The sequence below is a fragment of the Lepidochelys olivacea genome (assembly GCF_965140295.1).
Source record: "Lepidochelys olivacea isolate rLepOli2 genome assembly, chromosome: 12".
Lineage (NCBI taxonomy): Eukaryota > Metazoa > Chordata > Testudines > Cheloniidae > Lepidochelys > Lepidochelys olivacea.
This window is the reverse complement of record NC_140422.1, coordinates 43,051,441-43,064,068: the sequence shown is the minus strand read 5'-3', so window position 1 is coordinate 43,064,068 and position 12,628 is coordinate 43,051,441. Positions and strand designations below refer to the sequence as shown.

At 41.5% G+C, this 12,628-nt stretch overlaps 1 protein-coding gene across 2 annotated transcripts in view; it reads right to left on the bottom strand.

Annotated features, from left to right (window-relative positions):
• The window catches only part of PHLPP2 (PH domain and leucine rich repeat protein phosphatase 2), a 148,460-nt gene that overhangs the window by 94,052 nt on the left and 41,780 nt on the right, over positions 1–12,628 (bottom strand). For both annotated transcript variants that reach the window (XM_084644526.1, XM_084644527.1), the window contains 2 exons: positions 2,175–2,365; positions 1,434–1,559 (listed from right to left, as the gene is read on the bottom strand). In XM_084644526.1, the coding sequence (XP_084500652.1) occupies positions 1,434–1,559; positions 2,175–2,365 (317 nt within the window). The remainder of the gene's footprint in view (positions 1–1,433; positions 1,560–2,174; positions 2,366–12,628) is intronic.

Here is a 12,628-nt window from a genome sequence, read left to right as displayed (position 1 = left end):
GATTTGCTGGAAGAAAATCTCAGCTGGGACAGGATTATAAAGGACCAGGAAGCTCTGGAAAGAGGGCAAAACCCTGGTAAACAACTGGAAGGACTATTGAGCACTGGAAAAGTCTAAAAGGAACTGGTGAGCCTGGAAAAGCAGGGTGGGCTAACTGTTATTTTGAGAGTAAACCAGACCCCATAAGGCGAGAGTAATTTAAAAGCACCAACTAAGGTGGTTTGACTAGAGGGAGAGAGAGAAAGGAGCTAAACTGAGGCAGCAGATAGGTCCAGTGCCGACAAGCCCCTACTACACTGGGGAACGATCTGTTAACTGCTTTGACAATTGCAACCTCTGCCTTAAACTGGCAGTGGAAGCAAACTGGAAGCCAATGGAAGAGGCAGACAGCTGCACTCTGTATCAGCTGCAGTTTCTGCATTATGTTCACAAATTATTATACTAGATAAGAGCAAAGTCTTTAGTAGTGAAAACATGTATACATTGGCATATATGGTGGAAGCCATACACTTTACACAAGAAGCCTTTGTTAGCATTCAGACCAATCAATGCAAAAAACAACAAATGCAAGCCAAACACACAGAAAATCTAGCATGGAGAAATGGGATATTTTATACAGTCAAAGCAAATATAAGACATTATCTCTTAACCTGTATTTCATATCAGAAGCTGTTACTATCTAAGTCCTGAGTTAGCACAGTCCACCAATCACCAATAAACATGCTATGTAGTACACAGGAATCATCATAGTGAATCAGACCAGTGCTCCATCTAGTCCAGAATCCTATCTTTGACAGTGGACAATACGTTTCAGATGAAGATGCAAGAAACCCTCTAAGAGAAACATCACCTGGCAGTTAAAGACTGGTTCATGCACTGAAGCTTGATGATTTACATCCTATTTTTTAATCCTATCTAATGTGACTGTGGACGTCCTTACTACCTGTATAACATCTACTCTTTGTTGAATCCTGGTAAACTCTTGGCTTTTGGTTAAACAAAAATGTTGTTCAGGTGGATGCAGCCAAGGCAGTAGGAAGGACTTATAGACTGCTGTAGCTGGGAAGAAAGAGAAGTTTGTCTCTGGGATTAGTTTTGAAGACTGCAAAAAACTTCAGATGCTTGGTTAATATCAATAGTGCTATCAGTGTGGGATAGCGCAGAACTACAGCTCATAACTGCTGCATAGCTGCTGCAGCCTGGTGGAATGCTGAAATGAAGCATCCAGCAGATCAGAGAGACATGCAGTGGCTAAGTAGCCTCCACCCCACAGATGTCATAGTTCAAAGGAAGCCCACATGTGATCTTGGTACTCTCTAAGAACTCGAGTTAGAAGCTGTGTCTCAAGAGTAAGCCTGTTCCAAAATTCTCCAAGCTTTCTTTCCTCTTGCCCTGTATCAGAGCACCCACACCTACAGATTATTGGGCCTCACCGTGGATGCCTGCCGGTGCCATCTCTGGTACTCTGCCAGCGTTTCAAAGCAAACATGGTAGGTTTGAGCCTGTGCACCAGCAGAGCTGAAAGCAAGTGAGTGCTGCCGACGCTTCACTTCTTCCACCTGAAATGGGAGAAATAAGAACAAAAATAGCCCAGTCTAAATTCTAGCAATTACACAATCTGAAATGCAGGGAGTGGGGATGTTACACAAAAACAATATAAGACACTCCACAAAGTACAGTCAAGTTAGTCCCCTCTGGCTGATATACAGCAAAAACTCCGTTTCAGAACCCCTCCGTTGAAACAGACCAGTGGTGCTGGAACAATTTTTACAGTAGGGGTGCTGAACGTAGAAACCAGGTATTTCGTCTGTTATACTACTTCAACCCAGGGAGTGTAGTAGCACACCCAAAACCCATAGTTCCAGCACTTATGGAACACACCCAATAAGTAATTACTTCTGGGTCGTGCTAAATTGCTGGACAGAATCAATACACGTAAAAGTATCATGTAATTTTTGGCCGAAGCAAAGAACCTGCATTCCTTTCACTGTTTTATTAAACTAAAGATTGCCTAGTAAATAAGCAGAGAGGAGTCAGGCAGATGTATTCAAACATCTTAACACAGAAACTCACTAAAGAGGCCTAGACTGACTTATAAATCCTGTTGGCCCCTTCATTCTCACATCTTACCTACAGGAAACTAACAAAGAACCAGTTAGGCCCAAGAGCCTCACCTTCCCTCCGACAAGAGGCAGAATGTGCATCTTTCCTGTATGGCAATCCTTCACTGAGGATACGATGAGGCAGGTGCCACAGAGAATGACCAAGCGTTCTGCCCACTTGTGCAACTGCGTCTTCCCTTTGCGCACATTATAGACCCCAGACAGAAGGATTCGGTCTAGTTGCTCCACTTGACATGGCTTTTCTGAAAAGAAAATTGCACTTTATCATCTACTTTTCACTGGCTTCTTCATTTCCATCTTATGGGGATAATTAGCACCAAAAAACCACATGCAATCTCAGCGATTAAAACAGACAACAACAGGGAAGTCAAGGTAGAGTAAATAGTGGTACACTGAGAACAGAGTCTCATTTGCAGGATAAACAGCCTGTAATAAACAATGCAATAATATTTACAAATATTTTGTAGAGAGATTAATTATTATATACTGTATTGTTATGCTTGAAGATGTTAATGGCTGCAGACAAGCCTGCCTGATCTACATACAATCACAGACATCATTAAAGCTGATAGGCATACTAGCCATCCTTCATTCAGGCTAAATGGAAATGCAATTAAGCTCCTTTACAGAGTAAGATTGCTGAAACCACTGTCCAAGGCACTGGGCCACGTGGGAAGGCTTTAGCCAGAACTCAAGGCAAATGAGGAGTTTCCTTGGGGACTGATTGCAAAGGCAGGGGGCGCTGATTGGTTGCAGCTGTGTTTGCATGAGTGGAAAAGACACAAAGCAACCAGAAAGCCAGAAGAAAGCCAGAGAAACAGGCATGAGCATGGCCCTCAGAGGGAACAGAGACAGAATTCCTTGGGGCACAAAACTGGATGGAAAGGCAGGCTTGGAATTTATGAGCAAGGAAACTGGTCTGCTGCTGTTTGTTCCTGTAGTGTACACAGAAAGAGAACTTTGTACATTCTTTGCATCAAAGAAATATCTGACTTCTACCATCAATTTCTCTTCCTAATAGAAACAACTTGGCAAGACCCCACATACTGCTAACTACTCAGGCCAAGAGGCGACAGTATGTTTGGAGATAAACTATGATGGCATTAAAAAAAAAAATCCTCTTCCTTGATATGTCATTGTTTAACTTAGAATACAAGCTCTTTGGGGCATAGAACTAGGCTGTCTGCAAAGTAACATGCACATCAAAAGCATAACAGAAATACCTAATGTGTTAGTATTAGTTAACCAATTTTTCCTTTGAGAAAGAAATCAAAGATGTAGCGAAGTTACAGTTTTCTAGTTAAACGAACTTAAAAATGAATTCTGGTTCGCTAAGACATATGAAAGGCTAATTTAATTCAATTTTTGATACAATAAGAATTAATTCAACTTTTGATACAATAAGAATTTAAAATAATTAAACATGTTTTCTAGTAAAATTCTGCCACAAGATCTCTCTCCTGCTTTCTTAGTACTTGTGTTTCTTGCATTTTGGGGAGTTTTTAAAATGCTTTGTGTCTGTTTGTTTGTTTTTGCCACAATTCCTTTTGCAGGGTCATTTTTCATCTTCAGTAGCCTGAAAGTTAGTTATTCAAACCTTGATTTGTGCGTGGCATAATATTTCATCTATAGGTACTGGGAAATGGAACATTTCTCTTGACGTCTTGTATATGGTGTAGAGATCTGAATATACTGTTAAATAAAGAGGTATCACATATGTGTATTGTTGTTTTATAAAATCCTGACAAGTTCTGGAGGCATAGCTGTTAGAATTTATGAGAGCACCACACTTCTAATTTGCACAGGATGGGGCTTGGCACATCCATTACAATTCATTGTAAACAGGAAAAGTTAAACCATTGATATAGGTACTTAGATGGTGCCCATCACTATAATATCTGAGTACCTTTGCTCTTCTATGCCAATCCAAGTGCACAATGCAGGAAGCTGTTTTTTCTTTATTTAAAAATACCAGTTTAAGAAGGCTCTTAAAGTAACTGACAAATGGTTCTCGAGGTTAGGAAAAGAAAGGCACCTGTAGCTTTCACATTCTACAGGGTGGCAGATGTTCAGGAAGGATGCCTTTCTGCCAGGAAAAATCCTTGATTTAAAATTTTAAAAATTCATAAATTAATTTGGGTTGCAATCAGAAGCATGGAATACAAATACAGAATTTTGGAAAGGGTAAACTTCTTAATGCTGATATATGGGCTATTCAGTTAATTTGCTAAGTGAAAACATAGTAGTTGTACATAAAATATCGTATTGTAGGAGTAAAAATATTCCAAGACATTTAAAACAATGTCTAGAAATCAGGAATGGAGACTTACAAACATCACTAAAGATTTGAAAATATTAGTTCTGTTTGCCAGTTTTGTACTGATATGGTTCCATAATATAAGTAGTTCTAATGCAAGCGGAACATCCTTTTCTGGGTTTGAGGGACTCTGCATAGAAGACACTGTATTACATTCCTATTTTGATACCAAAATCACTGAGGTGAGGCTAAATTGAATGAGCCTCACCTTGCCCCACAACCTCATGAAACTAGAAACCCAAAACAACACTCAGCCACTCATCCTACAAAGAAGAAGAAAACAAAGGAAAGAGGGAAGCCTTCATTAAAGCAGGCATTGTGAATGTACTAAAACTGGTTCTAATGGCATTAGGAGATTGACCCTGCCAACATCACATTAGCCTCAGACACTTCTGAGATATTTATGGAAACTCACTCAGAACAATCCCACACCCTCTTTTGAATGAAAGAGACAATACATATTGATTTTAGATGACCATGTGTTTAGCCTTCCCTTAGCAGGTGGGAAATAACAAGCATCATTGCACAGACAATATCCAGCTTCTAAATGTATCTGTGTTAGTCTGGATCTGTAAACATGGCAAAGAGTCCGGTGGCACCTTACAGACTAACAGATGTATTGGAGCATAAGCTTTTGTGGGTGAATACATGCATCTGATGAAGTGGGTATTCACCCATGAAAGCTTATGCTCCAATACGTCTGTTAGTCTATAAGGTGCCACAGGACTCTTTGCCACTTTTACAGCTTCTCAATGGAATCCCTGGGCTCCTCCTGTAGCCCACTGCCTTCCACTGTCACCAGACAGTTCATATCCTGTCTCCATTAAGGCCAACTGCTCATAAAACAGGCATTTCTCACCCACAGGTCTCTGCTTCAGCTGCAATCAGACGTACCTGAGTTATGATACAGGTGGTTTAAAAGAGCATATAGCTTGGTCAAGGTGTTTTTCATGCAGGGCCCTGAACCTGCAAATTGACCCATGCATAACCCTTGCCCAAATCAGCTGAAACCTGTTGACATTCAGGGCGCATTGCAAGGCTCACTTGTTTTCTTGGAAAGGGCTGAGCAGGAGGTTGTTGGAGTCATTTGGCAAAATCTTAGGTAGATGCTTAAATCACAAATCACATTAAATAAGTAATGTAGAGACATCCCAATTAAAGGGAAAGGCTTGGTAACTAGATACTTATTTTCTGATTTCAAAACAGTGACCTCGTGCATCTGTAGGCTTAAATATTACTCTTTTTCTTTCCTTGTCAAAGTCTGAGCAGAAATACAGAATCCGATCCCAGGCGCTATCTTGTAAATGAAGCAGAAACTGTTTTCAAACATCCTAGTTTAAAATGTTAGTAGTGCTTGCCATTTTTAAGTCTGACATGCATACCTGCTACCAATATGCAATCTGAAACACATGGAAACTCGTGTTTATAAAAAGCTTCCCAGACTCTCTCCAACCTACTGCATCAGGCTACTCTGGTCTGGGCACAGAGACTTCCATGGAAGCATAACTGTCATCCCAGATTTCAGAGTAGCATCCGTGTTAGTCTGTATTCGCAAAAAGAAAAGGAGTACTTGTGGCACCTTAGAGACTAACAAATTTATTTGAGCATAAGATTTCGTAAGCTGTAGCTCACAGAAGCTTATGCTCAAATAAATTGGTTAGTCTCTAAGGTGCCACAAGTACTCCTTTTCTTTTTGTCATCCCAGAGGAGACCAAAGGGTCTACCTAGATAATTTATTGTCAGCAGGTGGGGGCCCTGGAGCTCTCAGCCTCTGCAAGCAGAAGAGGCCCTGAAGTCATTAGCTGCCATGGGCACCTGGAGCTGTTGACCGCCATGGGGGCACCCAGAGGTCTGAGCCACTCTGGCTGTGGCGGGGCCTACGGAGCTGTCAGCCGCCACCATTGCAACAGGTGCTGGACGCCCCTGCCTCCTGCAGTAGGGCTCAGGCTCTCCACCTCCTGTCAGACCCTCGCCATTATTTTCAGTAAAAGTCACAGACAGGTTGCAGGCTTCCGTGAATTTTTATTGCCCATGACCTGTCTGTAACTTTTACTAAAAACAACTGTGATAAAATCTTAACCTTAATCATGTTATACCATTCTCTGCTACACTAAAGAGACCATTATTTCTTCCCCATGTAGATACTTATAGACTGTAATCAAGCCACTCCTTAACCTTCTCTTTGTTAAATTAAATAGATTGAGCTCCTTGAGTCTATCACTGTAAGGGGTAAGCAGAGGTCTTCCAGAGGGTACATCAACTCATCTAGATATTTCCCTAGTTTTACAACAGGCTACATAAAAAGCACTAGTGACATCAGTACAAACTAAAATTTCATACAAGACTTGTTTATGCTGCTCCATATACTATACACTACAAATATAGTATTTATATTCCTATTTATTTATTTAATAATTATATGAAAATGAGAAAGTAATAGTGCGCTGTGTCACTTTTGTATTTTTATGTCTGATGTCATAAGCAAGTAGTTTTTAAGTGAGGCAAAACTTGGGGTGTGCAAGACAAATCATAGAATCATAGAATATCAGGGTTGGAAGGGACCTCAGGAGGTCATCCAGTCCAACCTCCTGCTCAAAGCAGGACCAATCCCCAATTAAATCATCCCAGCCAGGGCTTTGTCAAGCCTGACCTTAAAAACTTCTAAGGAAGGAGATTCTACCACCTCCCTAGGTAACGCATTCCAGTGTTTCACCACCCTCCTAGTGAAAAAGTTTTTCCTAATATCCAACCTAAACCTCCCACACTGCAACTTGAGACCATTACTCCTTGTCCTGTCCTCTTCTACCACTGAGAATAGTCTAGAACCATCCTCTCTGGAACCACTTCTTTTGGCCCATTCCTCCAATTTGTCTAGGTCCCTCTGTATCCTATCCCTGCCCTCCAGCGTATCTACCACTCCTCCCAGTTTAGTATCATCCGCAAATTTGCTGAGAGTGCAATCCACACCATCCTCCAGATCATTTATGAAGATATTGAACAAAACCGGCCCCAGGACCGACCCTTGGGGCACTCCACTTGATACCGGCTGCCAACTAGACATGGAGCCATTGATCACTACCCGTTGAGCCTGACAATCTAGGCAACTTTCTACCCACCTTATAGTGCATTCATCCAGCCCATACTACTTTAACTTGCTGACAAGAATACTGTGGGAGACCGTGTCAAAAGCTTTGCTAAAGTCAAGATACAATACATCCACTGCTTTCCCTTCATCCACAGAATCAGTAATCTCATCATAGCAGGCGATTAGATTAGTCAGGCATGACCTTCCCTTGGTGAATCCATGCTGACTGTTCCTGATCACTTTCCTCTCCTCTAAGTGCTTCAGGATTGATTCTTTGAGGACCTGCTCCATGATTTTTCCAGGGACTGAAGTGAGGCTGACTGGCCTGTAGTTCCCAGGATCCACCTTCTTCCCTTTTTTAAACATGGGCACTACATTAGCCTTTTTCCAGTCATCTGGGACTTCCCCCGTTCGCCACGAGTTTTCAAAGATAATGGCCAATGACTCTGCAATCACAGCCGCCAATTCCTTTAGCACTCTCGGATGCAACTCGTCCGGCCCCATGGACTTGTGCACGTCCAGCTTTTCTAAATAGTCCCTAACCACCTCTTTCTCCACAGAGGGCTGGCCATCTATTCCCCATGTTGTGATGCCCAGCACAGCAGTCTGGGAGCTGACCTTGTTAGTGAAGGCAGAGGCAAAAAAAGCACTGAGTGCATTAGCTTTTTCCACATCCTCTGTCACTAGGTTGCCTCCCTCATTCATTAAGGGGCCCACACTTTCCTTGGCTTTCTTCTTGTTGCCAGCATACCTGGAGAAACCCTTCTTGTTACTCTTGACATCTCTCGCTAGCTGCAGCTCCAGGTGCGATTTGGCCCTCCTGATTTCATTCCTACATGCCCGAGCAATATTTTTATACTCTTCCCTGGTCATATGTCCAACCTTCCACTTCTTGTAAGCTTCTTTTTTATGTTTAAGATCCGCTAGGATTTCACTGTTAAGCCAAGCTGGTCGCCTGCCATATTTACTATTCTTTCGACACATCGGGATGATTTGTCCCTGTAACCTCAAAAGGGATTCCTTGAAATACAGCCAGCTCTCCTGGACTCCTGAAAGGGGTACAGTCTGGAAAGTTTGAGAGTCACTGCCCTAAGGTATGTTCTCCAATCCTTTACTCATGCTCATGGCTCTTCTCTGAACCTTCTCCAATTGATCAACATCCTTCTTGAATTGTAGGCAGCAGAACTGGACACAGTATTTTAGCAGTGGTTGAACCAGTGCCAAATATGGAGATAAAATAATGACTACTCCTACTTGAGATTCCACTCTTTATGTCTTCCAGGATTGCATTAACTCTTCTGGCCACGGCATCACATTTGGAGCTCACATTCAGCTGATTATCTACCATGACAACCAAATCTTTTTCAGTCACTGCTTCCCAGGATAGAGTCACCCGTCTTGTAAATATTGCCTACATTCTTTGTTCCTAGATGTATATATTTACATTTAGCTGGATTAAAACTCATATTGTTTCCTTGCGCCAAGTTTACCAAGTGATCCAGATCATCCTGAATCAGTGACATGTCTTCATTATTTACTATTCCATCAATTAATGTGTCATCTGCAAACTGAGTGATGAGTGATGATTTTATAATTTCTTCCAGGTCATCGACAAAAATGTTAAATAGGATAGGCCCAAGAACCAATCGTGGCCAGAAAAAAACCCACTCAATGATCATTCCCCGTACACATTTACATTTGAGACCTATCAATTAGCCAGTTTTTAATCCATTTAATGTGTGCCATCTTACTTTTATATGTTCTAGTTTAAGCAAAATGTTTTGTGATGCCAAGTCAAATGTTATATCAACACTATTTTTTTTATGAAACTAAAAGTTTGGTTGACAAAAGCATCAAGTTAGTTTGACAGGATCTATTTTCCATAAACCCACTGATTTGCATTAATTACATTACCTTCCTTTAATTCTTTATTAATTGAGTCCCATATCAGCTACTCCATTCTCTTACTCGGGATTGATGTCAGGCTGACAAGCTTGTAATTACCCTGGGCATCCTGTTTACCCGTTTTAAAAACTGGCACAATATTAGCTTTCTTCCAGCCTTCTGGAACTTCCACAATGCTCCGAAACCTACTGAAAATCAACATTAATGGTTCGGCAAGCTCCTCAGCCAGTTCTTGCATGCAAGTTATTTTAATCTGCTGATTTAAAAATGTCTAACTTCAGTAGCTTCAGTTTAACATCCTCCAGAGATACTAGTGGAAAGGAAACAATGTTATTACCATCAGATGATGAGACTATATCATCTGTTTTTCCCGAAATACTGAACAATATTTATTGAACATATCTGTCTTTTCTACATTATTGATAATTCTACCATTTCTATCTAGTAATGGACCAATACTGTTGACAGGATTCTTTTTGTTCCTAATATATTTTTAAAACTCCTCATTGTCCTTAATGCTACTGATTTTGCCTTGTGTCCCTTTGCTTCTCTTTTCAACTTACTACAATTCCTAACTTCTGATGTATATTCATTACTATCAACTTCTCTTTACTCTATTTGTCTATATATGTCTTCACTCCCCCTTGTCTAAACCAGGTCAGTTTTTTAATCAGTACAGCCCTCTTCCTTAATTGTGGCTTTTTGGGCATCTAGTAATGTGTTCTTAAATGATCACCAATTATCATTCACATTTTTCTGATTAAATACTTCCTCCCACTTGATTTGGCTCATACTTAACTTCCGCTTTGTGAAATTGGCACTATTAAAGCACCAAGTATATATCTATTACTGGGGGGGATTTTATTCTGCTTGCACATTATAAATGTGATCAAGTCATTATCTCTAGCACCTAAGCTACAATTAATTTTTAGTTCTGTGATCAGTTCCTTTATCTGATAGGACAAGTCTAAAAGAATTCCCCTATGTAAGCTGAAACTCTTTGAGTACAGAAATTGTCATCAATAATGTTGGAAATTCCAAGGATGTTTTAATGCTGGCAGCATGAGACCTCCAGCATGTGGCACCCAAATTGAAGTCCCTCATGATCACACAGCTTTTCTTCCTACGCGTTATAGATAGGAGCATAAGGAGGTGGTCATCGTGTTCTCCAGTGTGATTGGATGGTCTGTAGCAGACACCAACTGATACCCCATCTTATGCTTTACATGTTAGGACATTGATCCATAAGCATTCAAGATGATTTTCTTGTGAGTTAGAATCATAGAATCATAGAATATCAGGGTTGGAAGGGACCCCTGAAGGTCATCTAGTCCAACCCCCTGCTCGAAGCAGGACCAATTCCCAGTTAAATCATCCCAGCCAGGGCTTTGTCAAGCCTGACCTTAAAAACCTCTAAGGAAGGAGATTCTACTACCTCCCTAGGTAACGCATTCCAGTGTTTCACCACCCTCTTAGTGAAAAAGTTTTTCCGAATATCCAATCTAAACCTCCCCCACTGCAACTTGAGACCATTACTCCTCGTTCTGTCATCTGCTACCATTGAGAACAGTCTAGAGCCATCCTCTTTGGAACCCCCTTTCAGGTAGTTGAAAGCAGCTATCAGTTATCAGTGACTTGGAAACAAGTCATGTCTTTTTTGACAGTGTCACTCCCCCATCCCTTTTGCTCACTCATTTCTTTCTAAATAGGTTATAACCATTGATTCTAACATTCCAGTCAGGTGAATCTTCCCATCAGGTTTCAAGTAATATCAACAAGATCAAATTTATGCTCATAAATGAGCAATTCCAATTCCTCTTGTTACTAAGGCTCTGAGCAGTGGTGTATTAGCAATTAAAGTATTTCTTCTCTTCATGTCCTTTGGTTCCTTGATTTTCTTCTCAACATCTCAATTTTGTGATGAGCACTCTTATCTTCCCTCTTTTTACCCTCCCCTTTTGCTATTCATTTAGCCCCCTTTTCACTATTCTAGCCAGCTTGTTCCCAAGGAGATTGGTCCCCGCCTTCTACTGAGGTGGAGGCCATCCAAAATATACAAGCCCCTCTCCCCAAGGAAGGTGACCAATGTTCCACAAACCCAAAACCCCTACACCTCTTACCTAGCCAGTGGTTCACTTCCAGAATCTTCTGTCTTCCTTTGCTCATGAGACAGAAAGGATCTCATAAAAGATTACTTGGACATTCTTCTTCTTTAGCACACTTTTGAGTTCCCCGAAGTCATCTAATATCTGTGAGATATCCCTTGATACAATGTCATTAGTGCCAATATGAACCATCTCCAGTGGATCTTTGCCTGTTGACTGCAGAAGTTTATCCAATCTTAGAGTGACGTCTTATGTCTTGGCTCCAGGAAGGCAACACACTGTCCTGTTGTCCACGTGTCCCTTGCAGAATGTTGGTTTGGTTCTTCTCCGTATTGAATCTCCAACAAGGATCTCCTTGGATGGTTGAGAACCCTGTGGGTAAGCATGATTTTCTTACAGGTTGGGCTGAGCTACCATAGACGTGTGTTCCATACATCTCTGTTCCCTTAGACCTGCTCGATCTTGAGAGGTATCTTCCAAAGTTTCCACATTAAGCACCTGGTATCAATTGGAAACTTTTAGCTGTGTGGAATTCCTCCCAGTCCTCTTTTCTCTGGTAGCCCCAGCCTACTACGTAAAATGCTGCCGTGACCTCCTGCTTCTAGTGGTTATGAACTGCTAGGTCTCTTCTCTGCCTTCCTTTCTCGGTGACTCCTTGATGACCCACAAGGTTTGAAGAAGTTTATGTAGGGTGTGAAAAATCCATCACCTGAGTGGCATTTTTAAGATTGCTTACATCCATGTGGAGACAGAGTTCTTCTGTCAACCTAGCTACCACCTCTCAGGGAAGAGGATTACTTTTGCTGATGGGAGAAGCTGGTTTAGGTTGTATCTACAATGAGACAAGGCTGCTACTGTAAGGAGGTGCCTTGGTACTCAGGCCCAAGGGAACAGAGGTGTATGTGTGTGTGAAGCTCATTTCCAGTAATCTCTGCATAAAAAAGGTGATCATGAGATCACCTCCATTCAGTGGGACTATTTTCTCTGAGAGGGGGGTGAGAAGCTGACTCGACTCACGTATTAGGGGAACAGGACAAACTGGTGGCCCTGCAGCCATAGCCACTGAAGACAGAGGCAGCTGTACAGGCAACTC